Here is a 27,290-nt window from a genome sequence, read left to right on the forward strand (position 1 = left end):
TTTTTTAAGGACTGCATCCACTGCATATGGAAGTGCCTAGGCTAGGGGATGAACTGGAGCTGGAGCTGCCGGCCTACGCCATAGCCACAACAATGCCAGATCCAAGCTGGGTCTGTGGCCTCCGCTGAAGCTCGAGGCAACGCCAGATCCTTGACCCACTGAGTGAGGCCAGGGATTGCACCACTTCCTCAGGGACGGTGGTCAGGGTCTCAACCCACTGGGCCACAGCTGGGACCCTGTGACACAATTATCCTTACTACTGAGACCAGATAAAACTATTATTCAGAGTTTCCTTATAAGACAAATACTTGAGGCAGCTTTTTTTGCTTCTTTTAGGTTATCTGCTCTGGAACAAGCTGAAAAAATAGTCTTTAGCAGTTCACTTGATCTTCGGTGTCTTAGCCCAAGTCCTAAGGTGGTAAAGTCCCTCCTAAAGCTTGCATGAGAGTGACCTCCCTGTTTGTCCACTGGCCCAGTCCAGGTGTGATGTCCTGCCACACACCCCTGACGTGGGATCATGGTGGGAAAGGCACCCACTGAGATTTATGCCTTTCTTGAAGTCTCCTGTATAGTTTGGACCAATACATATTAGAGGAATAGTAGGAGGCACCCTGAATTGTTCCTTGTAATTCAAGGGAGTTTATTCGTCATGAGAGATCTACATACATCTTCTCTTCTCTACTAACACAGATAATAAGGAGTAAATGCAATTGCCTAACAGCCAGTTCATTTATATGTAAATACAGAAAAAGAGATCTTAGTAAGTATGTAGAATGACTGTTTCCCTTCACATGCAGTTTACCCAATTGTCCTCCAGGGGCGCTCTGAACTTAAATATCAGCAATGAGAAATGTGCTCATTATCAAGTAGTGTTCTTTAGGTTTTCATTTATATCTGAAATACATTTTTGTGCTACTGAATAATTCTGTGTGGTAAATATATGAAAGGATGCTAATCAGAAGACATCTGGGAGTTCCCGTCGTGGCTCAGCGGTTAACAAACCCGACTAGCATCCATGAGGACTCAGGTTTGATCCCTGGCCTCGCTCAGTGGTTTAAGGATCCATCATTGCCGTGAGCTATGGTGTAGGTCATAGATGCGGCTCAGATCTGGCATTGCTGTGGCTGTGGCTTAGGTCAGCGGCTACAGCTCCGATTCGACCCCTAGCCTGGGAACCTCCATGTGCTGCAGGAGTGGCCCTAGAAATGGCAAAAAGACAAAAAAAAAAAAGGCCCTCACTCATTCCCTGGAACTTAATTGCCCTTTGCTACTCCCAAAGTGAAAAGTATTGGCTCATAAACTCAGAGGGTTTGGGGCAGACACTATCTGCATCGTGGAAGGCACATGCTCACAGTGTTGTGAAAACCCCAGAGTTAAACTGGACATTTAAGCACCTATCATATTCCCTTATTACAATTTCCTAAATTTCTTCCTCCAGTGAGTTCCCATTGTGGCTCACTGGTAACTAATCTGACTACTATCCATGAGGATGTGGGCTCGATCTCTGGCCTTACACAGAGGGTTAAGTATCCAGCATTGCCTGAGCTACAGTGCAGGTCACAGATGCCGCTCGGATCCAGTGTTGCTGTGGCTGTGGCTCTGGCCAGCAGCTACAGCTCCAATTTGACCCATAGCCTGGGAAATTCCATGTGCTGCAGGTTCAGCCCTAAAAGAGCATTAAAAAAAAAAAAAAAAAGCTTCATAATATTCCATTGTAAAGGTGTGCCATCATTTAGTTAATATTAGTGATCATTTAGTTAACCCTTATTATTTCCAGTGTTATTACAATGCTGAACGATATCTTATACATATATCTAGAATGTTTTGGTGAGTGTATCCACAGAGTAAGCTCCCAGTAGTAGAATTACTAGAAATTATCACGCTATTTCCCACCTAAAAACTCTACGATTTCCTCACCCCACTGCAGTTAGAATCAAATCAAATTATCTTGATTGACCAGTCAGCTAAGACCTGGCCTGGATCTGCTTCTCCAACCTATTGGAGTTACTCCTTCCTTATGACCTGGAGACTCAACAGCCTTTTTTCCTCAGTCCTGCAAAAGCATTCCTAACTTCAGGACTTTTGTACTTGCTCTTGCTTCTTGTGATACCCTGGCTCTTTGTCATTCTGACCATTGATCTAAAATAAATAGACTGGTAGTTACTACTCCAGCAATAATGGGTTTATTTGGGATCATCAGAGAATTGCAATTCAGAGTGTACAGCCACGGTGAGCCATGTGCAGACCATCACAGGGGAAGGGAAGGAGACCCCTTTTATAGAGGGGGGAAGGAAGGTGGGAGGGCCATGGTAAACAAAAAGTCAGTGGCCTTTCATTGCTTAAGTCGCTGCCTGATGTCTTGACTCAACTGAGGTTTCTGTGTATTAATTTTTTACACGAGTAACTGTTGCCTTCTCAGTGAAGCCTTTAGGTTTTTGTTGTTCTGTTTTTTTTTTTTTTTTTTTTAATTTTTTTAAAATTTTTATTTATTTTTGTCTTTTTAGGGCTGCACCCACAGCATTTGGAGGTGCGCAGGCTAGGGATTGAATCAGAGCTGTAGCTGCTGGCCTGCACCACAGCCACAGAAACTCAGGATCTGAGCAGTGTCTGCGACATACACAGCAGCTCCCAGCAAGGCCAGATCATTAACCCACTGAGCGAGGTCAGGGATTGAACCTGTGTCCTCATGGATGCTAGTCAGATTTGTTTCCTCTGAGCCACAGCGGGAACTCCTGCCTTTAGGGCTAAGCGAGCACTCCCATCTCTTTACATGATTCTATTTAATTTTAATCTTAGGATTTCACATGAAGTTATTTTGTCTTCCCCTCTGGAATGTGAGCTCCACAAGAATAGGAGTCCTGTTTTTCTTCTTCCCCACTTGAGTCCCACAAGCTCAGAAGAGCAAAGGCTCAAGGAATATCCAGTGAATAAATGGTCAATGAATAAGTGGATTTAAAATGATTAAATAGGTGTTCCCCCTGTGATACTATGTGTTAATAATTCAATCCCCAAGAGTTCCCTTTGTGAACCCACGAACCTGACTAGTATTCATGAGGATGCAGGTTGGGACCCTGGCTTGGCCCAGTGGATCAAGGATCCAGCGTTGCTATGAGCTGTGGTGTAGGTTGCAGACATGGCTCGGATCCCGAGTTTGCTGTGGTGTAGGCTGGCTCAGCTGTAGCGATGAGTAGACCCCTTGCCTGGGAATTTCCATATGCCATGGCTCTGGCCCTAAAAAGCAAAAAAAAAAAAAAAAAAAAATGGAATTCAATCCCCAGCTGGAAGCAGTGGGTTAAAGAAGGGATCTGGTATTGCCTCAGCTTCGGCTTGGATTCAATCCCTGCCCAGGGAACTGCCATATGACACAGGTGCAGCCATGAAAAAATAAAGTAAAATGATTAAATAGGCTGCCAAATTGCTAGGTAAAGTCACTAGTTTTCACTACCACTGACAGTGCCTGTTCTGAATATCCTCAACAGCACTTGTACTATCAAGAATTTATCATTTTTGGTAATTGATCACTTTAAAGGACTTAACCTCCAAATTTAAAGTAATTTTTCTTTAGACACCGTTAAAAACAAATCAGATATTTGCTTTTAACATAATGTCAAGTCCATCTTCAGAAAATAAACAGGTAGTAACAGACATTTGAATAAGAAACATAGGAAGTAAATGAGACTTTCTCATACTAGTTTAAAATTGATGTGATGACTAGTGAGAATTGTCCTCGGTTTAAAAATGGAATCCTTTTAAGGCAAAAGAAGGACCTATCCTTGCGCTATATACCAAGATGTTTGCTGGATTTTCCTCACACATGATTCCTTTCTCACTTCCCTCCCTTCTTTCACTTTGTTAATCACTTCATATCACAAATATATATATTTTAAATTATTTATTTAGCTTTTTTTTCAGGGCTCCCCTCGCAGCATATGGAGGTTCCCAGGCGAGGGGTCCAATCAGAGCTGCAACTGTGCAGCTGCCGGCCTACACCACAGCCACAGCTACACCAGATCCAAGCCACATCTGCAACCTACACCACAGTTCACGGCAAGGCCGGATTCTTAACCCACTGAGTGAGGTCAGGGATCAGACCCGAAATCTCATGGTTCCTAGTCGGATTGTTTCTGCTGTGCCACAATGGGAACTCCTACAAATATTTATTGACTACTCAAAGACCCAGGTACTTTGCTAAAATCCTTCTTTTTCAGGCCACACCCACTTGCCCCTAAATCCTGCCAAGTCTTTTGGCCTAGGCTTTACCTCCAAATTCACTTACAACTTGTACTGCAGAAGTCTCTATAATGACAACCCTTATATTGAGCAATGAGGAGAGTCCATACTTGGGAAATTTGGGAGCATCAACTTGTAAATTAATTTGCTAATTATAAATACATATGCGTGCATATGTGTGTGTGTATATATAAAAATGAACTGGATTTTAAAGACTCATTAATTATTTAAGTTCTTATTACACCCTCCTCATTTAGAGATATTTCTCACAGTTCCCACTTTTCAGAATTTTCTTCCTTGTCCTAATGTCCACCTAATTTTTAAAGCATAGCTTTAAAAAAAAAAATTATTATTGGGCATTCCCTCTGTGGTGCAGCAGAAACAAATCCAACTAGGAACCCTGAGGTTGGGGGTTCAATCCCTGGCCTAGCTCAGTGGGTCGAGGACCCGGCATTGCCGTGAGCTGTGGTGTGGGTTGCAGACGGGGCTCGGATCTGGCGTGGCTGTGGCTGTGGCCTAGGCTGGCAACTGGAGTTCCGATTCAGCCCCTAGCCTGGGAACCTCCATGTGATGCAAGTGCGGCCCTAAAAAGAAAAAAAAAAAAATTGTATTTTAAGCTTATAACAATTATATGTATAGAGCAAATTATCAGATGCTGCCAAGTCTCATTTCACTTTTCCTAACTTGTGGGTAATGAGTGGAGGAATGGACACCATAAAAAACACTTTTCCCTCTGAGAAAATGAAGAGGGTTGTTTATGGAAGCTGAGGTTAAAACACTGCAGTGAGAGCAGGGGTTCAGTAGAGGCCAATATTGCCTTTAGCCCTCTCCTCAAACACAATTCTGTTCCATCTACTACCCCAGCAATACATCAAGCGAAATTCCCCATGTGTTTTGCATTGGACCAGTTGGTCTAGTTTTCCTATCTGCTCACTTCCTTCTCCCCCTTTGTTTCTGTTCACTAATTCTACCCCTTCCCTCCCTTCCCCAAACCTACCACCTGACCTCTCTCTTCTGGCTACTAGTCACTCTCCACCCACCCTTGCCCGCCCTCAGCATCCCCAGACATCACGCGATTGGGGAGCTCTGCGGGCCAGGCCCCAGGTGAACTCGAGTCAAAGCCAGAGCTCAGGGCTGAGTGACCTGGAGGGTGTGGCAAGAGCAAGGAGGTGGGAAGTTTGATCCTTTCACGTGGGATTTCAGCGCAAATTTGCCTGGAGTTCTAGCCAGAGCTGGCAGGTTTTACTATTTACTTAAGGCTTACTCGCAGAGCTCGCTGGTCTGCGCCCTGGGGCTGCACTCGGTATGCGGAACACTTCATTCAAAGGCAAGGCTAGGCGGCTCACGAGGTCAGGATTGAGGCTGTGGATGACCTCGACACCACTTCCTCCCCCTTCTAGCCTTTCCTCCACCCTTTTAGTCACCTACTCGTAAACAAAACTGTCCCCAGGGCTGTCTTGCTTCCTTTCGCTCTCCCTCGCAAAGGGTTAATTTGTCTGATCGCATGAGGGGGAGGAGATTTCCCTGTAGACAAGTAAAAAGGGTGATGGACAAACGTGCGGGCACTAAGACCGCAAGGCATTCATTTCCTCCTACGGTGGATGCGGACGCCGGGAGGAGGAGAGTCCCAGAGCGAGGAGCTGAGAGCCCAGGCACAGGCAATGCTCAGCCCCGACTGTAGCTGAGAGAGACTGGGAGAGACCGATTGCTGGAGACCCAGCGGCGCGGGGAAGACCTAGGGGGGTGGGTGGGGGAAGCAGACAGGAGTGCACTCAAAATCAAGCGCTTTACAGATTATTTTATTTTGTGTAGAGAACACGTAGCGACTCCGAAGATCAGCCCCAATGAACATGTCAGTGTTGACTTTACAAGAATATGAATTCGAAAAGCAGTTCAACGAGAACGAAGCCATCCAATGGATGCAGGAAAACTGGTAGGTGATGCTTTCTCGTGATACAGTCCCCGGGAGCCTCGCGCGTCTCCCGGGTGTGCCTTAATGTCGGTACTCCCTTTCTGGGGTGTGAATGGAGCGAGGAACCGCGGGCAGTTGCTGAGTTCCCGGGTCTCCCGGGTGCAGGGGACACTGGGGCTGCATGAGACGCGTGGTTCTGTGGTTGCCCCTGGGTTAGCCGTGGCTAAGCATGCATCTTTAACATAGATTATATAACATAGAACATATATGTGTACATAGAGTAGATGTCTGCGCGACAGGGAAGGCGGGAGAGATGTCACAGTCCATACCTTTGCTGCTCCTGGTTTTCATCTAGATTTGGGTTTTCTTGCTTGGCCTCCGGCAGGCAGAGTGTGAAAGGCAGTGGGGGAGGACCCAGTCTCCTGCTCCCTTTAACCCTCTCCCGCCCGCCGCAGTCCTCTCTGGTCCTCGCCCTTTCCCATCCCTCGTGTCCTTCCTTTCTCCTTGCGTTTCTCTTACTTCACTGCCCTCCTCTTTGCTGCTCCTGAACCGGATTCCTCCTTTCCTGGACCCCTTTATCCCTTTCCGGTTTCTTAAAGAGACAGGGGCGGGGGGCGGGGGAGGAGGGGACAATGAAAACGGTAATAAAAATGAATGAACCCAAGCTCTTGGAGCCACGCCATTATTAAGTTTGTTTTACGGAGACGCCTTTTGGACACTCTCAGTTCTAAGTCAGTGGGAAGCTGCTGACTGGAGTTGACACAGATCAAAAACCCCTCAGTGTGCAGAGTCCTTAGGGGCTCTTCCTCAGACAAACTTCTGACCCGGGAAAGCATCTTTCTTGTTTATTGCGTTCCCTCCTCCAGTCCTTTTGAAAATCCCCGTGTGGGAAGCGATCCTGTGTCACCTTGCAATATTTAACAGAAAAGGGTGCGTGTGCTCATCTCGCTTCTTCCTCGTAGACAGAGCTGCTGTGGCAGACATTCTCTTCCTCCCCTTAACCCCAGGTCTGGCTGGCCATCAGCATAGGGCAAACCAAACGCACCCCAACGCGATTCCGGCAGTGGCTGGCAGCCTCCTAGGTGCTGGCTGAGGGGTGGGGGGAGGGCTCCCGGACGCTTGGGGATTCTGCCCGCCGCGTGCGCGAGCGCGTGCCCCCGGAGCCCTCCCGACCTGCCTTCCCTCCCCCACCTCATCAATGGGAAACCGGAGACGCTGATGCGCCGGGGCGGGGGATGGACCCGGGCGGGTGGGTGCGATAGGGAGGGATGCCGGGCTCCAGAGCTGGGGAATGGGGGTTCAGCGTCTTTTTCAGCGCCCCCCAGGAGTCTCGACTGGTCTCTGGAGGTTCAGCCGCCGCTAGCGCCTTCTCCTTCCCCACGGGTGCGCCGGGACCAGCAGGCCTTTTGCGGCTGCAGCCGGGCCGAGCCCAGCCCGCCCCCTGCGCCGCGCGTGCCTGCTCCGCCCGCCTGTAGGGGCGGGTGCGGCCAGCCAGCCGCGCTCCACTCGGGCGCGGGGGCCGGAGGGGCTCAGCCGGAAGCCAGGAAGGGAACGAGAACCGCTGGGATGTGGGAGCACATGGGTGCGGGTCCCGGGCCCCTCCTGGGCCCCCGAGGCCAAAAGAGCCGAAGGTGGGCAATTTTGGTTGTACACGGAGAAGCTCAGTCCCGTAGGAGTTAAGAAATTATAAGGTCTCGGCGTTCGGGGAAGCCGAGCCCCCTTAGGCCCCACCTAGGAGACCTTCTCTAGATGCACTTCCTCCTCCCGCGTAGGCGGTGGCGCTGAAAGCGGGCGGAGGCTGTGGCCCAGGGCGGTGAGTGCCTGGAGCTGTACCTCCGGCCAGGTCTTCTCTGCAGCTGTTTGTCGGATTCTGTTGCCACACAGCTGGAGCCCATCTTCCTCCCTCGTCGGCCTGGTTCGCTCTGTGTTTTCTAACAATCTGTCGTGTTTCCAACTTGCTGCACCTTATCGAACCTGCCTATTTGGAGCCGGCTTCCCCTAGCGCGTTCACTGTCGGCCAGCCAGCCCTCCCTTACACCTCGCCGTGGATACTGCCTCCATTCACTTGTTGCCTTTTCTCCGAGGCCACTTTCTGTGCCGCCTCCACTTCCAGGTACCATTTCCCGCCACTTTGCTTCATTCTCTCAACAAGTACACACTGAGCCAGAGAGGGCCTAGCCCTATGGGGACTGAAAATGGCCAAAACGCGCCAATTTATCTTCGCCTGTTTTGCACTGACCCCTCTTTCCTTCTAGCTCTTTATCTGTATCTTTTTCGTCTGGCAGTGTCCTTCCTGGCTTTTATTCATATACATGAAAATTTATGTACCTGTGCTTCCTACCAGACCATCTCTTCCGGGCGTGCATGGGTCTTCTCTCATTCCACTCTTGATTACAGGGAGCATCTCAGAGCATGCATTGTACCTGGCAGATGCTGAGGAAAAAAATGCATGTCTAGTGAGTTAAAATGATGTGTGCCCATTTTATTGCCAGCACTACCTGTTACTATCTGAAGCTTGACATACTTGGCCTCCCCTTGCGTTTTGAATACTATGTCATAGTCCCATACTGAGGTTTCCCTTTCTTGACATTTTCTCTTTGTTGACTACAGAGTTCCTTGCAGCAGCAATCCCCTGATTTTACCCCTTTCTTGTAAGTCTTCTGGACCCTAATTCTCTTGCTTTCTTCTTTTACCCCAGAGTGTATGCATTTCTCCTGATATCCTTGGGTCCCAACTTTGTAAACCTTCCCCTAAAACCTCGACAGCCAAAAAGCCTTGAACCAGGTGTATAAGAAAATGAGGTCCTTTTCATTTCCCTTGTTAGCTGGAGGAGGAGACCCATGACCAAGGCTTACACCCTTTTGGGGGCAGGGAAAGTGTAAGCAACACAGTCTTACCTTTTCCCAGGTACATTAATTTAAAATGGCTTGAAATAGCTTCTGGAGGAAAAATAGCGTTGTGAAGCTTCTACAATGTTTTTTGACAAATCATTTTCAGTTGTCCTTAAAAATCCCTTAGATATGGCCTTAAACAAACCTCAATTTAGAGAGTTATAACTTATCTAAAAATGAGCTACACTGTCTTTTGAAGAATAGCAGGAAGGCCGGGAGTGCTGTTTTGTCCCTCTGATATCTGCATTACTTTTGGAGTATCATTTAAGAGGGTCTTTATGAAACTTGTCCTGTAATCCATATTGGTTACCTTACTACATATTAATGTAATGGGGCCCTTTTTTGGAGCAGTGTTTTTATAAACTCTGAAAGGGTACAGCTGAGGCAAGTTTATCAAGTTTACTGCTGCTTAAAGAATGATTAACCCGGAGTTCCTGTCCTCGCATAGTGGTTAACGAATCCAACTAGGAACCATGAGGTTGTGGGTTCGATCCCTGGCCTTGCTCAGTGGGTTAACGATCCAGCATTGCCGTGCTCTGTGGTGTGGGTCGCAGACGTGGCTCGGATCCTGTGTTACTGTGGCTCTGGCGTAGGCTGGCAGCTACAGCTCCGATACAGTTCCTAGCCTTCGGGAACCTCCATATGCTGCGGGAGCGGCCCAAGAAATGGCAAAAAGACCAAAAAAAAAAAAAAAAGAATGATTAACCCTATATTCATTGTTCTAGACACTGGGTAATTTTACTTCTCTAACAGTTTCACATATATAGATTAGAAAAGCTATGGAAATGCAAACCAAAAATATTATGCCTTGAAGAATCATCTTGAAACTGTATGTCAAGTTAAAAATATTGTGGGTAATATTATCTGGTAAATGAGATTGTATTGCATGAGGTAGAGGAAAATGTCTGCTTTTAGCTCAATAGTATTTTTGAGTTCTGATTTTTATACTGAAAAGCTCTTGTGATTTTACAGCATTGAAAATAGAGGCATTTTGTTCTTTTATGAGATGTCTGGCCTTTACCTGTTATTTTCACTAATAGCTGACTTAATTTATAAGGGCCGCTTGCAAGGGAGCAAAACTGCCTAGTGATTGGTAAGGTGACATACATTCATTGAGTGAGAAGGGCAGCTGGGCTCTGCCTTCTCTTTCAGCAGCCTGCCAGGTCTGTGCTAGCAGTGGTGGATGCTAGTTGCTCCAGTTGTAATTGGCTGGCCAATGATGATTATCTTCTGATGTCGGCTGACACAGTGTTCACCAATAGGAAAGCAGGAGGCCTGTGCTGACTGCTGTAACATTATGTATGTGAGGTGTCGTCATCACGGGGCTTGCCTAGAACCTCATGAAACCCTCCCCCGCTCTCTTCTAGCGTCTGCCACATCTAGCCTTGCAGTGCTTTGTATATTTTTCTGACTCTCTCTGCTCCCTTCGTCCGTGGTGATGGTTATAAGGCTTTTACCGCTTTTGTATTTTGTGTTTTGTTTTTGGGTCTATAAGATAGTGCAGGGATTTTTAGAATTAAATACTGTCTGGCTAAGGAAACTTTATCCATGAACTTGTTTTTACTAAGGAAAAAAAAACGGAATTGTACACCTTTATGCGCTTTCCTATATATGAGGTTTAGAAAGTGACATGTACAATTTCAGTATTAAAGGACATAAAAGTATTATAAGCCTATGCTATATTTTTATGCAAAATATAGCATCATAATGTATCAGCTTTAGAATGCAGGCTGTTGTTTTTCCTGTAGTGGCAATTACTTTGTGTTGATCTCTGAAATCCTCCTTGTGACCTGTTGTATGCTTTTGTAAGAAAAGTGGCTGGAAAATAGTATAGTCTATGGTTATGAAACAGAAAAGGCCACAGTCTTATTTAATCAAGGACGCTACAGCAAATACAAATTTGGTCAGCTGTCTAGGACACTTCTGTGTCCACGTACTCAGTGTGTTGCTTGCCGCTCATTTTGGAGAATCACAATTTGTATTAGCCCTAAGACTAAAAACCCTAAGCGTTTCATTCAATAAACTTTAGAAAGCACTGAAAGATTGGCCTGATGTGTTCCAGGTTAACAATGAGAACACTGAGAAAATGTATACAGAAAATTGTGGTCTATGTTAATGGTCCCAGAAAACAATGAAATAAATGTTGTACAGGAACTTTAATTTGAAATTTCATGTAGCTGTACAAAAATGATGTATATTCATGCAGGTTTTGGTTTTTTAGGACTCCCAGGAATAGTTCAAAATTATTTTATATTTACAGTATCCACCTCTATATTTGCATTAGTAATCAATAGTACACATATCATGGTAAAATGTTTACATAAGCCTTTTGTTAGGTTGGAAGTTAAATTTTGTGGTCTAGAGAAGGCTCCTTGTTACTTTTAATGTTAAATGATAATAATTCTAAAACCGTCAGGATCACGTTGGGATTTAACTCCAAGTCAGCCCACTCCAGATCGAAGTTGCGTGGCATACTTCCTTGTAAGCAGAATCTGTTTAATCAGTGGAAAATTTTTGAGGGGGATGGAGACTTAGAAATACTTAGAAGAGCATAAAATAACCATTTATACTTTCTGTAGCCAACAAAAGTAAAATGAAAGAGTACTGTGAATCAGGAATTCATCTTTGGGAGTTCCCACTGTTAAGGATCCAGCATTGTCTCTGGTGGCACAGGTTCTATCCCTGGGCTGAGTTAAGGTTCTGGTATTGCCTATAGCTGTGGTGTGGGTCACAGTTGTGGCTCGTAATCAACCCCTGGCCAGGGAACTTCTCCTATACCCCAGGTGTGGCCAAAAAGAAAAAAAAAAAAAAATTTCGTCTGGATATTACAGGTCCAGTATTTTCTGAGATGAGTTATCCAGAAATTGTTGCATGAAAAACTTAACTTTTCATGTCTGGATACAGGTAAGCTGAGCTAGCTTTTTATTAATAGGAATCAGACCACAGTCCACAAAATTTGCCTTTAGCTCTCTACCTTTATTATTATTATTTTGTCTTTTTACGGCCGCATCCGAGGCATATGGAGGTTTCCAGGCTAGGGGTTGAATTGGAGCTGTTTTGTAGCCACCGGCCTATACCACAACCATAGCAACACCAGATCTAAGCCACATCTGTGACCTACACCACAACCCACAGCAAGGCTGGATCCTAACCTACTGAGCAAGGCCAGGGATTGAACCTGCATCCTCATGGATGCTAGTCAGGTTCATTTCCACTGAGCCTTGATGGGAACTCCAGCTCTCTACCTTTATTTTCAGCTTCAAATCCATCTGCCTCACTTACTTTCCATTTGTCTTTGTTAGAAGAGCACAGGCGTTTACCTGATGAATTTTACCTAGAAAAGTTACCTGTAGTACAAATATGATTCCTATTGATAACCCAAGGAAATCTAAATGAAAATGTAACATGGCTTTATTGAAAGATTAAGGCTCATCTCTTCATTCCTTTGTTTGTACTTCGATTGTGTGTGTATACATGTGTGTCAAGTTGGCATGCTCAGAGAACTGTAAAAACAACTTCCGGAGTTCCTGCTGTTCCTGCTGTGGCGCAGTAGAAACAAATGTGACTAAGAACCATGAGGCTGCAGGTTCGATCCCTGACCTTGCTCAGTGGGTTAAGGATCTGGCATTGCCGTGAGCTGTGATGTAGGTGGCAGATGTGGCTCAGATCCTGCGTCGCTGTGGCTGTGGTGTAGGCTCTAGCTCCAATTTGACCCCTAGCCTGGGAACCTCCATATAACTGCAGGTGAGGCCCTAAAAAGCAAAAAGAAAAAAAAAAAAAGGAAAAAAAACAGCATCCTTAATTATATTCTAATTTCTTAGAGGTATTAACTTTTTAAAAAACAATTGCCCTAGAATCAAAATGGATTTGTATTTAATTCATGAGCACTATCCGAGACAATCTGTTTTAAGTTCAAGCATAATATCATCATCATTTGCCATGACTTTTAGTTTCAGGGTTCTTTATCTAGTTATGGAATGAAGATTTTTGGACTTTGTGGTTAATTGCTTTCTAATTACTTTAAGCCTATCTGCCCAAAATAAGGTACAAATGAAAATGATTTACACTGTCTTTGCTGAGATAGACATGCTGATTAGAAGTAATTTGCTGGGTAGATATTCATATAGGTTTCTAATACTTTTTTTTGTTTGTTTTTTCTAGGGCCACTCCCACAGCATGTGGAGGTTCCCAGGCTAGGGGTCTAATCGGAGCTGTAGCCACTGGCCTATGCCAGAGCCACAGCAACACGGGATCTGAGCTGCGTCTGCAACCTACACCACAGCTCACGGCAACGCCAGATCCGTAACCCACTGAGCAAGGCCAGGGATCGAACCTGCAACCTCATGGTTCCTAGTCAAATTCATTAACCACTGCGCCACGAGGGGAACTCCGGTTTCTAATACTTTTGCTTTCTTCAGGATTTCGTATTTTAGTATTTTTCTTTCCAAAGTTTTTTTTTTTTTTTAATACTATGATGAGGAGAATATCATTGATAATAATGTATTTTGGAGAGAGGAACCCCCTACTATTTTACCCAAGTCTATGATCACATATTTTAAAGTATAAAGTATATATAATATAGCGTGTAAGTGTGTAGATAGTATAATTTCATGTGTGAAATTATAGATAGTATAATTTAATTTTCTTAAAGATAAATTTCAGATGTTTTAGCTCAACCCTTAATTTTATGAATACCCATCCTTGGACTTATGTTTTTTCAAATGATCCTTTGAATCCTGAGGCTGAATTTTGTTTTCCTCCTCTGAAGCTGTATTTTTGAATTAACTATTTGTTAATATGTAGTGGACAGCATACAAGACCATTCTTTGAAGACTGAAAACATCAACGAAATGCATGTTTATCCTTTATCTTTGTTAGAGTACAGACATTAGTTAGAAAAGTATATGTTTGTTTAAGTACACACACGTTAAAATGACTTTAAAAAAAATGAACTGATATTCCAATAAAGACCATTTTTGTGTGTTTCCTGCTATTGTTGAGCCAAGTGTTCTAAAATTTGCTGTAAAATTGCTCCTAATTTAATTGACTGGTTTTTTTTTTTTTTAAGCAAGTTAAGTAATACAATTTTAGCAAGTGTCTTAAAACTGCAAAATTTGAACATTTAGTACTTGTATTTATCCCAATTATTAATTTTTTAAAAACCTTTAGTATGGATAACAATAGGTGAAACCCTCAAGTTTTCCTATCTTTTAGGCCGAGTGCATGGCTCCTTCTGCTTATAAAGGTGGTGTTAATACAGTGAGGCCCACTCCAACTGAGATAATTGACTTTTTCAGGTGAAGTGGGTTCAGAGGAATTGAACGCTTTGAAGTTGAGAATTTCATGATCTTGTTTTAGGAGGCTCAATGGGGAAAAAAAGGCCTGATGAAAAGGTTTACTCCTGAAACTTTTTTTTTAATGTATGAGACTTCTCTTGAAGTCTATGGGTGCCTTAAGCATTTAAAAGCTGTCTTGTAGTGGTTGTCATTACAATGAAAGGGTAGGAAGCTCAATAAAAAGGTCTTCTAAATATGAAGGTCTGTAGTTTCCTCTCAATTTTATGACTTTTTGACATAGACTCAATATAAAGATCTTAGAAAGGAAGGTAGATTTTTATTTTCTTCATTCTGGAGTAATGATACTAAATAGTTGATTACTGATTGCAGGCATTCTTTTATATATGTTAAAAGTCAAATCCTCCCAACCCTCCTTTGATGTCTTATCTTTTTGATTTTATATGACAGGAAATGAGGCACAATGTGGTTAAATGAGTTGGGATTTGTACTTAGGGATCAAAAAAAAAAAAAGGAGGAATGGCTCCAGCCTTGACTGAAGCTTCATCACCCAGGCCCCATTTGTATAAGAGTAAATATTCAATCAATAAAATAAAGCATTTGGAAACTTGGCAGTACTGTAAACAAGTAAGGTACCTGTGGTTTTAGTCTAGGATCTTGGTGTCTGTCTTCTGTTTTTCCCTAAGTGGATCCTAAACACTGAAGGCCAGAATAAGTACTACAAAAAGCACCTATTTTTCTTTTTTTAAAAGATTTTTTTATTATGATTGATTTACAATTCACCTATTAATGTTATAATCAACATTGCACTATGTAGATACAAATACATTTTTTAAAATTTTAATTAATTTAAGTTTTGTTTTTTTTTTGGTTTTTTTACCTTTTATAGGGCCGCTCCTGAGGCATATGGAGGTTCCCAGGCTAGGGGTATAATCAGAGCTGCAGCCACCGGTCTACACCAGAGCCACAGCAACGCGGGATCCGAGCCACGTCTGCGACCCACACCACAGCTCACGGCAACGCCGGATCCTTAACCCACTGAGCAAGGTCAGGGATCGAACCCGCAACCTCATGGTTCCTAGTCAGATTTGTTAACCACTGAGTGGGATTTGTTAACCACTGAGCCACGTGGTTAACAAATCCCTCTAGGAACCATGAGGTTGTGGGTTTGATCCCTGCCCTCGCTCAGTGGGTTAAGGATCCGGCGTTGCCGTGAGCTGTGGTGTGGGTCGCAGACGTGGCTCGGATCCCGCGTTGCTGTGGCTCTGGTGTAGACCGGTGGCTGCAGCTCTGCTTAGACCCCTAGCCTGGGAACCTCCATATGACGCGGGAGCGGCCCTAGAAAAGGCAAAAAGACCAAAAAAAAAAAAAAAAGAAATAGTCCTCTGGACATTGTGGGAGGAGGTAACCAGAGAATGTGACACCTCCCCTGCCCCCCCCGCCCCCCAATTGACTTGAGGGCCAGACCTGGGCAACTGAGGCTCCTTGCCCTGCCCTTGCCCCAGCCCTGGAATGTTCATTCTGCCCACCACTCCCACAGCCCTCGTGTTTTGAGGATGCAGCCTTGAGGGTAGTATGATGTTGAAGTCATCTGGGTGGTATACATGAGGGAACCCCGTTAAGGTCTCTGTACAAACTCAGTTCTGGGGGAGATTGCGGAGATCTACTCATCTTGCAATGACCCAAGACAAGCCTCAGGAGTATGTCCCCTTGCTTATTAAACCTACCATTACCCGTCTGGAGTGGCTGCCTCTTTCTTTGGTCTCTCCCTGCCTCCCAGTGTAAGGGGCCCCGTTTCCAGTTTTACCCTGGAACTCCTGGGGTGACAAAACCACCAACTCCCCTTCTGGGCCTGGAGTTGGCATTGCAATGGGGAGCTTGCATCCATCCCTCTTTGTGATAGAAACACAGGTGACGTGTGCTGTGCTGGTAGACACGTTTTATAACCAGCCTGTAACTAATAGTACTTCAGTCATAAGGGGACTGACCCACTGGGCTCCTATCAACTTGACAGTTAGTCCCCTCTAAGACCTAGTGTTGTAGATACTTGGAATTTGTGGTTTTAGCACTGGCGGTTTTGACTTGGAGAGGGATCCAACGGTCCAGGAAATGAAGCAGCTTTTTTAAAAATTTGAAGTCAAATATGAGAAGCAGTTACCTGTCAGAACAGTTGTTTGCTTTCTTTTATTGTTTGGTAGGTAGCAAATCTCAGGCATAGATACTTTATGCGCTTGTGGAAAGTGGCCCCACAGAGGAGTGCATCACTTGATACTAACTACGAAAATAAGATGCAGAGGTCGAGGGACACTGTGATGTTTAATCAGAAAAAAAGGTGGTTTTATGGAATTTTCTAGATTAAAATGTTCTTCCAACTTTTTTTGCTGACAACTTCCTAAAAGATGTACTATCTCACACATTTAGTATTTTTTCATTATAAGTTGAAATGAATTAATTTTTTTAATAGAGATGGAATAAATAAGATGAAGATTGGCTAGTTTCAACAATTGTGATGATAATATAGGTTTATCTCTTTATTGAATAATGCACAATGAATCCGAAATATACACCATCACTTTTCTTTCTTAATGACATAACATTTTGATCCTTGGTTTTATTCATGGGTACCTCCAAAAACAGCTCTCATGCCACATTGATAGATTTAAAAGACTCAGCTGCAGGAATGCTCTCTTGTTTCTGGTTGTTCTAAATTTAGAACATCTCAACATTCAGAATAGAGGGTCTAATCAACAAGAGGACAAATGAAGATTATTATTTTACCTTAACATCACTGTTCTTGTTTTTTTTGTTTGTTTGCTTGCTTTTGTATTTTTTGGCACTCACCTGCAGCATATGGAGGTTCCCAGGCTCGGGGTCTAATCAGAGCTGCACCTGCCAGCCTACACCAGAGCCACAGCAATGCCAGATCCGAACCGTGTCTGCGACAAGACACCACAGCTCACGGCAACGCTGGAGCCTTAACCCACTAAGCGAGGCCAGGGATCAAACCTGAGTCCTCCTGGATACTAGTCGGGTTTGTTACCACTGAGCCATGAGGGGAACTCCTCATTGTTCATTTTTACTTTTCGGGTAAGGAGGAGAGATGGGTGGGCTATCAAGTGTCTTAAACTATGTTTTCTTGACGGCAGAGTAGGTTATGACAGAGCATTTCTGTGTGTTGCGGTCATTAGAACTAGTCTCCTAACTGGGTAAAAGCAAGGCCTTATTTTTGACTTGGTCATCTACTTCTTGAGAACCTGAGAACTCCCTCCAAAAGCCCCTTTCAGTCCATCCCACTTGGTGCGGCTCTGACTATTTGAAGACTGCTCTACATATTGATTTTTTTTTTTTTTTTTTTTTTTTTTGTCTTTTTGCCTTTTCCAGGGCCATGCCTGTGGCACATGGAGGTTCCCAGGCTGGGGGTCTAATTGAGCTGTAGCCACTGGCCTATACCACAGCCACAGCAACACAGGGTCTGAGCCACGTCTGCAGCCTACACCACAGCTCATGGCAACGCCAGATCCTTAACCCACTGAGCAAGGCCAGGGATCGAACCCGCAACCTCATGGTTCCTAGTTAGATTCATTAACCACTGAGCCATGATAGGAACTCCTCTACATATGGATGTTAAAGTCATGGCCCTCTGTGAGTCCTCCATTAGTCCTCATTCTGACTCTGGCTGTATTTTATTTCTCACTTCTGCATGGCTGTTGTGTATGTATTTGAAAATGACTATTTTGTCCTCTTTAGGCTTTTGCTTTTTAAGAATATCATCTGCAGTCTACTGGGAATCCACATGGATACTTCCGAAAACTAAAAAGTTAGGCCTCCTATACTTTTGCGCAATTAAATAGTACCTGCTAGGAAACTGTTAGGAAAGGTATTGAAACTTGCTGAAATTTGGCCCTTATAAAGATCAAGCCTATATTAGGAAGTAGAGTGGGGGAGGGGAGCGCTAATTTCGTATTCTGCTAAAAAGTTTGCCACATGGTGTTCTGGAACATGACAAAGCTCCTATTGTATATGACATTCTGGAAATTTTAAGGCCTCTCTGTTACACTGAACCACCAGGGTTGTCTTGAGGGGTAGCTGGTTTTTGATTCCTGTTCCCTGTGCTCCTATTTGCAGAAATACTTTTTGGGAACATGTATTTTGTGATTGCTGATACTGCTTTGTGATTATACCGCTTTGGTTGGTACCTGGTTCTTCGCCAGTTCTTTGTAATTACTGTGTTTGTTTTCTGCTGCCAAGAGAGTAATTTGGGGTAAAAGTTTGAGAACCACATTCTGTGTCTTTGATCCTTAACCAGGTATCTGGGCCAGACTGGAGAATTTGTTTTTCTTCAGAATACACATGCACAGGCTTCATCTCAGGGACCCAGAATTCACGAGTCCACGGAGGGGCCCAGGGACTGGGAAAGATTTTTCCAGGTGATTCTTGCCTTAGTGAGGAGCAGAGGCTGCTTCCATCCCACGTCCTTTGGATCTGTCTTCTCAGACCAGTGGTTTCACAAACAATGCCTTTTCCTCTGTTGTCGGCTACACGGACTCAGGCTATCGCCCTGTCCAGCCCCCTTCTCTCTCTCTCCTTTCCTCTAGTTCACAACCAAGCCCTGTGTGATCTGGCCCTCACTTCCCTTTCTCCTGGTTCAGGTCCATTGCTGCTGGCCTCCTTCAGCACCCCCATCAACTGTTTTTGTCTCTCACCCACTTTCCTACTTCCATCTTTTACTCTGCTTTCACATTATCTAAGCCACAGGTCCCAATAGGTCCCTCCTGTGGTAAAAACCTTCAGTGATTTCCCATGGTCTGCAGGACAAATGCAAATTCTTTAGATTTGGTTTGAAATGCCGTTCAAAATCTGCCTCCAGATTGTCTTCTTGATGTTACCTATTGAAGCAGCAGGCCTGTTCCAATACAGCTTCCAAATTCTTTCTCTTCCCCACCCATCAAAATCGGTTGCTCCTTTCTTTGTGGTTTGATGGGACTTGGCTCATAAATAGATTAGTGAAATCAGTGCCGATCACAGATAGTTGCACTCAGTGTGTGTTGACTGGATAAATACAGGTATGCCTGAAGATAAGGCTGTTCCATTCACTCTCAGATGTATCTGATCTTTTATCCAGTACCTCTTTGTATTGTCCTTAAGTGAATTATAGGAGACACTCTGGTGCCTTATTGAAACAATAATAAAAATACTCATTTTATTTTTATCTAACTTTATTTTTAAGAGAAAAAGTATTAATTTAGCATGACTAAGTTTTAGTGAACACGTATTTTACTCTTTTGCTTTTTAGGGCTGCATCTGCAGCATATTGAGGTTCCCAGGCTAGGGGTCGAATCAGAGCTGCAGCTGCCAGCCTGTACCACAGACACAACAATGAGGGATCCGAGCTATGTCTGTGACCTACACCACAGTTCATGGCAACACTGGGTCCTTAGATCACTGAGCCTGAGCAAGGCCAGGGATTGAACTTGAATCTTCATGGATATTATATGGGTTCGTTACCACTGAGCCACGATGGGAACTCCGAACTCATGTTAACTGTTAGGGATTATTCGTCTTTTTCTAGGCACTCAAATCAACTACTTCAGTGGGAAAGAGGTCAAAAGCTTGCCTAGAGTCGGGGGAAGGTGGGAATATATGCACAAGGAAAAAAAAATTAGGAAGAAAATAATAACACCAAAATTGTAAAAAGTAGTTGTGTAAAAGTGGTAAAATGGTAATTATTTCTCCCTTTGCTCTTCCAGTTTTCCATAATCTTTTTATATTATATTCTGGGTATTTATGGGTGGTGTGAGTTTGCAGATGGTCATATTTTTTCATTTTTTGCATTAACTATAATGTACTTAACAGTTTTCAGAGTAAAAAATGTTTCATTTTACAATGGTATATTATCTGATATCAAGTAACAAGCACTTTAAAAAACGAATGCATATTTTAATAAACATTAAGCAACATAGTTAAACATAAAGGCAGTTTGTGAGGACAGGGAATGGCATGTTCTTTTTTTTTTCTGTATTTTCTCTTTTATGTAGATCACACCTCTTGCACAGATTAGAGGGTTTTCTTACCATCTAATGAGAATTAAATGTACATTCTTACTTCAGATGAAAACACTTTCTCAGATTAAGTTAGAGATGAGCCATACTTTTTAAATTTTTAAATGCTGTCCCTGTGGCATATTGAAGTTCCCGGGTCAGGGTTGAATCTGAGCCATAGCCGTGGCAACACCAGATCCATTAGCCCACTGTGCCAGGCTGGGGATCTAACCCACGCCTCAGCAGCAACCCTAGCTGCAGTAGTCGGATTCTTAACCCACTGACCACTGTAGGAACTCTGAGCCATTCTGTTGATGTCACAATAAAATTTCCTTCTCTTTAGTCCTCAGTTATACAGTTTGATTATTTTTCAGTCAGAAAGGGTCCTGCTTCCTTAAGGCAGGGCGCTAACAGACATTCATTTGACTTGAACTTGACAACTTCTACCTCTGGGTTTCAGGGTTATATCCTTAGGGCAAAGCTTCCCCAGGGACAGTAGTCATCTAATCTAATAGCAATAAGAGATTAAACATAAACTTACCTCTAGAGAGCGAAAAATGAATCGGATAATTGGCTCAGAGACCTCATGGCACCTGGAGACGTATGCACACATACCTGGGTTACATCATTAACAAATACTCCAGCACTGCTGAATGCTGGGAGACTGAGTCCAGTTTAGAGGAGTTGGAAGGATTTTGTTACTCTCTGCAATGAAGGTTATAAAGGGCCCGTCTCGTCCAGAGGTCGGGCTGGGTGAAGCCAGAAAACCTGGTGTGCCTGATCTGGTCGGAAGTCCCAGGGATCTGGGGCAGAGCTTTTTCACAGTATTGCTTTGTAGAGGAGATCTTATCAGTCATAGGCCTTGCTTTGAACTCTTGTTTCTTCTGGACTCCTTAGAGAAAAGAGATGAGAAATTGCCATTTGAGAACATGAGTGTTTGGATTTTACATTACTGTGTCTGGGAAGGCTTGGCATTCCAATCTAGTCTTTTCCTTGTTCTAGCCAGCAAACAAAAGGGGATGGAGGAGAATGGTCCCAAATCATACAAGAAAGAGTTTTTTTTAAAATCTCTCTAATTGGAGTTCCTACTGTGGCTCAGTGGTAACCAACCCGACTGGTATCCATGAGGATGTGAGTTCGATCCCTGGCCTCACTCAGTGGGTTAAGGATCCAGTGTTGCTGTGAGCTGTGGTATAGGTCACAGATGTGGCTCGGATCCCATGATGCTGTGGTTGTGGCATAGGCCAGCAGCCATAGCTCCCATTTGACCTCTAGCCTGGGAACCTCCATAGGCTGCAGGTGTGCCCCCCCAAAAAAAATGCAAAAAAAAAAAAACCTGTAATTGATTTAGTGATGATCTTTCAGTTTTATCCTTTCTATAAATTTAGGAAACATTCTGCTCTTAAGCTCCAGACAACTTAAAGAAGTATTCTTTCTGGATGCAAGGAAACAAGCAGTAAGTTAGAAATATCCTAAAGGAGCCAAAAGGAAAATATTAAATGCTAAGGAAAATATTGCATATTTAATATGTTTCAGTTATATTAGACTTAATTTTTCCAAGATTGTTAAAATACTATTTCCTCAAAAAATATTTCTTGAGGTAAATTTAAAAATTTAATCTATTAAACATTTATGACTTTCTTCTGTTACATCAGAGAAAAGGATTTATCTCTTTTTGGGTAATTTTTTTTAAGGAAAGTTTTTCTCTGTTACAGAAATTAATTTTTTAAATTTGAAAACTACCCTAAAATAAAGTGCAAGAAATTATCTGTAGTATCACATTCTAAAACAACACATTTATGAGTCTAAAAGGAAAATTACAACTTACCAAGTATAGAATGTTCTGACTAGCATAACCTCTGAATGTGTAGAGGCAGTTCTGACCAGTAGAGAGTGAGGACTGTAGATTGCATTTGACTTTTTAAAACATTAAAATAGAAAAGTTCACATTATAAACTTTTATTTATTTATTTATTTATTTTTGCTATTTCTTGGCCGCTCCAGCAGCATATGGAGGTTCCCAGGCTAGGGGTCGAATCGGAGCTGTAGCCATTGGCCTACGCCAGAGCCACAGCAATGAGGGATCTGAGCCACATCTGCAACCTACACCACCACTCACGGCAACGCCAGATCATTAACCCACTGAGCAAGGGTAGGGATCGAACCCGCAACCTCATGGTTTCTAGTGGATTCCTTAACCACTGCGCCACGATGGGAACTCCCAAACTTTTAATACATTTTAAACATGAAAACCAAATTTTACGTACTTTACATGCCTGGTATATATTTATGCTTTATTTTGGAAAAAAGTCTTCCATTTCAGTGCTATATAAATTTTGTGATAATTAAAAAAAATATTAATTAGTGGGCTTTTTTAAATTGAGCAAATATTTTTCTAATGATTTTTATTTTTTCCATTATAGTTGATGTACAGTGTTCTACTGTACAGCAAAGTGACCCAGTCACATATATATATATATATATATATACACACACACACACACACATATACACACACATTTTTTTCTCACATTATTCTCCATCATGTTCCATAAGTGACTAGATATAGTTCCCTGGGCTGTACAGCAGGATCTCATTGCTTATCCACTCCAAATGCAATGTTTGCATCTCTTAACCCCAATTGAGCAAATATTGATGCTAATCCCTTCTTTAGTTTTGCTGAGACAAGAGGTAGTCAACATCCTGTTACTGCTATGTAGGCTCAGATTGTGGGTATTTTATGTAGAAAATTCAGGCCAAGCAGAGCGCTGGCTTTTTGAACTTACATTGTTACATAGATGAAATAACATTCACAATGGAAAATACATAGAACAAACTTGAAAAAGAAACACTACCGTGTTTTTGAGAATTATATCATGGCTAAGGAATAGAAAGCTTGGCCTCAGAGATCTGTTACATCATCAGACTAAACTTTAACCTTTTTTTTTTCTGTTTAGGTCTCACTTTATTAACTCTTATTTAAAATTTTTTTTGTATTTTCATTAAATATTTTTATTATAGTTGATTTGCAGTGGTCCTTCGATTTCTGCTGTACAGCAAAGTGACCCAGTCATTCATATATATATACATTTTTTTTTTGGATTAAGAAGATGTAGAGCATGTATACAATGGAATATTACTCAGCAATTAAAGGGACAAATAATGCCATTTCTAGCAACATGGATGCAACTAGAGATTCTCATAGTAATTGAAGTAAGTCAGAAAGAGAAAGACTAAATTTTTGTGGAGACAGTTTCTTCTCCACAAAGCATTTGGTGTCCAGAGGTTCTTTTCCCCCCAGCAAATGCTGGAGGGATAGGGTGTAGGGACTAAAGCTGGTGAATTATGCTTGTCCTACCTTCTCACAGTAGAATACAGATGATCACAAAAATTGGTGCAGTTGGATTCCCCTTTCAGGATTAAATTTTACTTAGTGGGAAGAATACATAGGCTCTTTTTTTATGTTTACAGTTCATCTTATCTAGATGTGCTGTAAGAGATACTGTTTTCTTTAGGTAGTTACAATATAACAGCTCCACATGTCTTGTTTGTATGCAAAACCTAGGACATTTTGAATATGGTAGTTTTCCAAAGTATTGCTATAAATTATATTTTCATTGATCTTGGGCCAGACCGTCAATACCTTGCCAATTGTCTTTAGTAAGTGGCTTAAATTGTTTTTTCATGTGAAAATGAAAAGCAGTACTCTTGGAGTTCCCGTCGTGACTCAGTGGTTAACAAATCCGACTGGGAACCATGGGGTTGTGGGTTCGATCCCTGGCCTTGCGCAGTGGGTTAGAGATCCGGGTTTGCCAAGAGCTGTGGTGTGGGTTGCAGACATGGCTCGGATCCCCGCATTGCTGTGGTTGTGGCATCGGTCGGTGGCTGTGGCTCCGATTTGGGACCCCTGGCCTGGGAACCTGCATATGCCATGGGAGTGGCCCAAGAAATGGCAAAAAGACAAAAAAAAAAAAAGAAAAGCAATACTCTTGTTTTTTCATGAGTTCAGCTGAGTTTAAAGATTTACTGTTTCCACTCTATTTTCTGCAGTATATATAGTTTGCCTCATCAATTAAATTGCATGTACCTGGAGGCCTAGAATTAGGAGTATACATATAATCTTTACTTTTTTCTTAAGATTATACTTATGTAGCAAAGTATCAAGATTCATTTTGATAAAGCAAAGACATGTACTGTCACAGAAACATTTTTTGAAGGATTAAACCATCAAGTTTCTAACTTCTTCATTCAGTGGATAGGTCTGGACTAAGTAACTTTAAATTACGTATTGTAAAAAATTTATGAAACACAAATAAGGAAAAATAAGAAAGTACATGTTACCTTGAGATAAACACTAGCATTTAAACATCTTTCTTTCCATCTATCCATCTCTATTTTTAACTAAAATATTTTCATAGTGTTCATACCATATTTTTCTGGAACCTGACTTCTTAATATAGATGGAACATTTTTCCATGTTCTCAAATACTTTCTTTGCCAAATTGTAAATGAGAGAATTATGTTTCTTTAATGTAATGTACTGGCTGTCTTGTGAAAAACTTACGGAGACACCTGTCACTCTTTTTTAGTCAACAGATTTTCTGTCATTCTCAGAAGGAAAAAGAGAACTAGTAGCTTTAAAAGAGCAAAAGACTACACTGAATAATAGGATTAACATGGTTTTAAGTTTTACTAGTGGAATAAAAATGCAATAAACTTGTGATTATTTTCTTCATGGAGTGGTACCTCAGCACTGTGTTGTGCAGAAGAAACTTTCCAGTCAAGGAACTGTGTTAAGATGCTTTTAACTGCAAATAATAGATTATAGTTAACTGTGGCTTAAAACAAAAAACATTTAATTATTTTTTTACATGAATAGACCTGTTTGGAAGCCTCTGTAGTCATTCACTTGTTTAATTCTATCATTAATAGTCCCAGGTTCTATTTGAGTTTTTGTCTTACCATCCTTAATGTATCAACAGTATTTCCTTCTCTTTTCTTTTCTTTTTTTTAGGGCCACACCTGCAGCATATGCAAGTTCCCAGGCTTTAGGGGTTGAGTCAGAGCTGCAGCTGCGAGCCTACACCACAGCCTCAGCAACACCAGACCATGAGCCGGGACTGTGACCTACACTGCAGCACACAGCAATACCAGGTCTTTAAGCCACTGAACGAGGCCATGGAGCAAACCCACTTCCTTATGGATGCTAGTCAGATTCTTAACCTGCTGAGCCATGAGAGGAACTCAGCAGTATTTTCTTGGTGGTTCCAAGACAGATGCCAAATCACCAAACGTCTGTCCTCACTCCAACGTCTCAAGTAGATGGAAGGAGCAGCAAAGAAGCCTTCTTTTAGTTCTCCTCTTTGTCAAGAAGAAACCTCCAAGCCAACTTTTTCTTGATAAGTTTATATATATAAAGATTTGCTTCTTTTACTGATGCAACTTCATCTCATTGGCCAGGCCTGGGTCACAGTCCTCACTTTTGGACCATTCACTGACAAAGAGGACTGGGACTGGGAGTTCCCGTCTTGGTTCAGCAGTTAACAAACCCGACTAGAATGAGAAAAAGACAAAAAAAAAAAAAAAAAAAAAAAAAAAAAGAGAGAGAGAGGACCGGGATTGCTTTTCTCACCCTTAGGCTGCTGACAAAGAGACTGATTGCCTTGAGATGCCTATACCCTGCCTTTGTGTGTGTGTGTGTGTGTGTGTGTGTGTGTGTGTATTTTTTAGGGCCACACCCTTGGCATATGGAAGTTCCCAGGCTAGGGGTCAAGTTGGAGCTGCAGCTGCCAGCCTATGTCACAGCCACAGCAATGCAGAATCCAAGCAAGTCTGCAATCTACACCACATCTCACAGCAATGCTGGATCCTTAACCCACTGAGTAAGGACAGGGATCGAACCCGTGTCCTCATGGACACTAGTTGGGTTCATTACCCCTGAGCCATGATGGGAACTCCCAATCTTGAACATTTTACATTCACATTGTCTTATGGTCCCCTCCCTGCAAACCTGTGAGCAGGAATTTTCATCTCCATTTTATAGATGAAAGCATTATATACCTTTACGTCCCAATCTGTAGTGAGCCCAATAGTGATTCTGATATCTTTTTAGTTTCTTAATTATAAATTTTAAATCAGAGTGTGAGCAGAAATTATAAGATATGTGGAATTGACACGTTCCTAGATTACATAGTCCATAAGATCATATTAGAAAGTGTGAATGATTGGTTAATAGACAAATCTCCTAGGAGTAATTTCAGTCAGTAGAAATAATTATGTTCATTCACAGCATTAAATTCTTGGGATTGATTTAGACGCATAGATGTATCAACTCTAGGGTGAGTAAAAATATAAAGATCATGGCATGCTGCGTGGCAGTTAAAATGTATTCTATACCAGTGGGCTTTGCATTCGTGACTAGTAGGTCTAATAGAGGGAAAGCCGATCCAGTCTGGTGAAGATGTGTTGACACTAGCAATACACCAATGCCGGAGAGAACCCAAAGTCAATAGAAAACTCTTAGTGAGTCCAGTCTGATTCAGTAGGGCCACTGGCAAAAAGAGATACCATCTGAACCTTACCTTTTCTTTTGAGTTATATCTAGAAATAATAGCATTCGTCATTAAGATATGTTTTTAAAATGGCTGAATGAATGGCTTTCCATCCTGATAGTTGAAATTTTTTTAAATTTAGTTTGCATTGAAAGTAATGTCATTTCATCTTATTTTCTGTCAAAGTATCTTGCAGAAGGACCAGCCAGTGAACGAAGACGTTTTTTACAATTCAGCAAGTTGCTTTGTCAGCCTGTAGCCATGGACTCTTTAATAATAGGGTAGATGACATTGGGTGGCTTCTTACAGATTTAGAACTCAGTCAATGAACCTGTTCTCATCATTTTTCTTTTTTAAAGGGAAAGTTTTCTAAA

General features: G+C 42.5%; 1 protein-coding gene across 3 annotated transcripts in view; it reads left to right on the top strand.

The window, feature by feature from the left end:
• The window catches only part of ELOVL6 (ELOVL fatty acid elongase 6), a 151,410-nt gene continuing 129,489 nt past the window's right edge, over window positions 5,370-27,290 (top strand). The window contains exons 1-2 of one of the 3 annotated variants that reach the window (XM_021100707.1): window positions 5,370-5,533; window positions 6,043-6,163. In XM_021100707.1, coding sequence (XP_020956366.1) covers window positions 6,075-6,163 — 89 coding nt within the window. In that variant the 5' untranslated portion in view covers window positions 5,370-5,533; window positions 6,043-6,074. Of the gene's footprint in view, window positions 5,580-5,740; window positions 5,889-6,042; window positions 6,164-27,290 lie in introns of those variants that run through there. The other 2 variants (XM_021100706.1, XM_021100705.1) reach the window with 2 other exon arrangements.

This window comes from Sus scrofa, chromosome 8 (genome assembly GCF_000003025.6).
Source record: "Sus scrofa isolate TJ Tabasco breed Duroc chromosome 8, Sscrofa11.1, whole genome shotgun sequence".
Taxonomy (NCBI): domain Eukaryota; kingdom Metazoa; phylum Chordata; class Mammalia; order Artiodactyla; family Suidae; genus Sus; species Sus scrofa.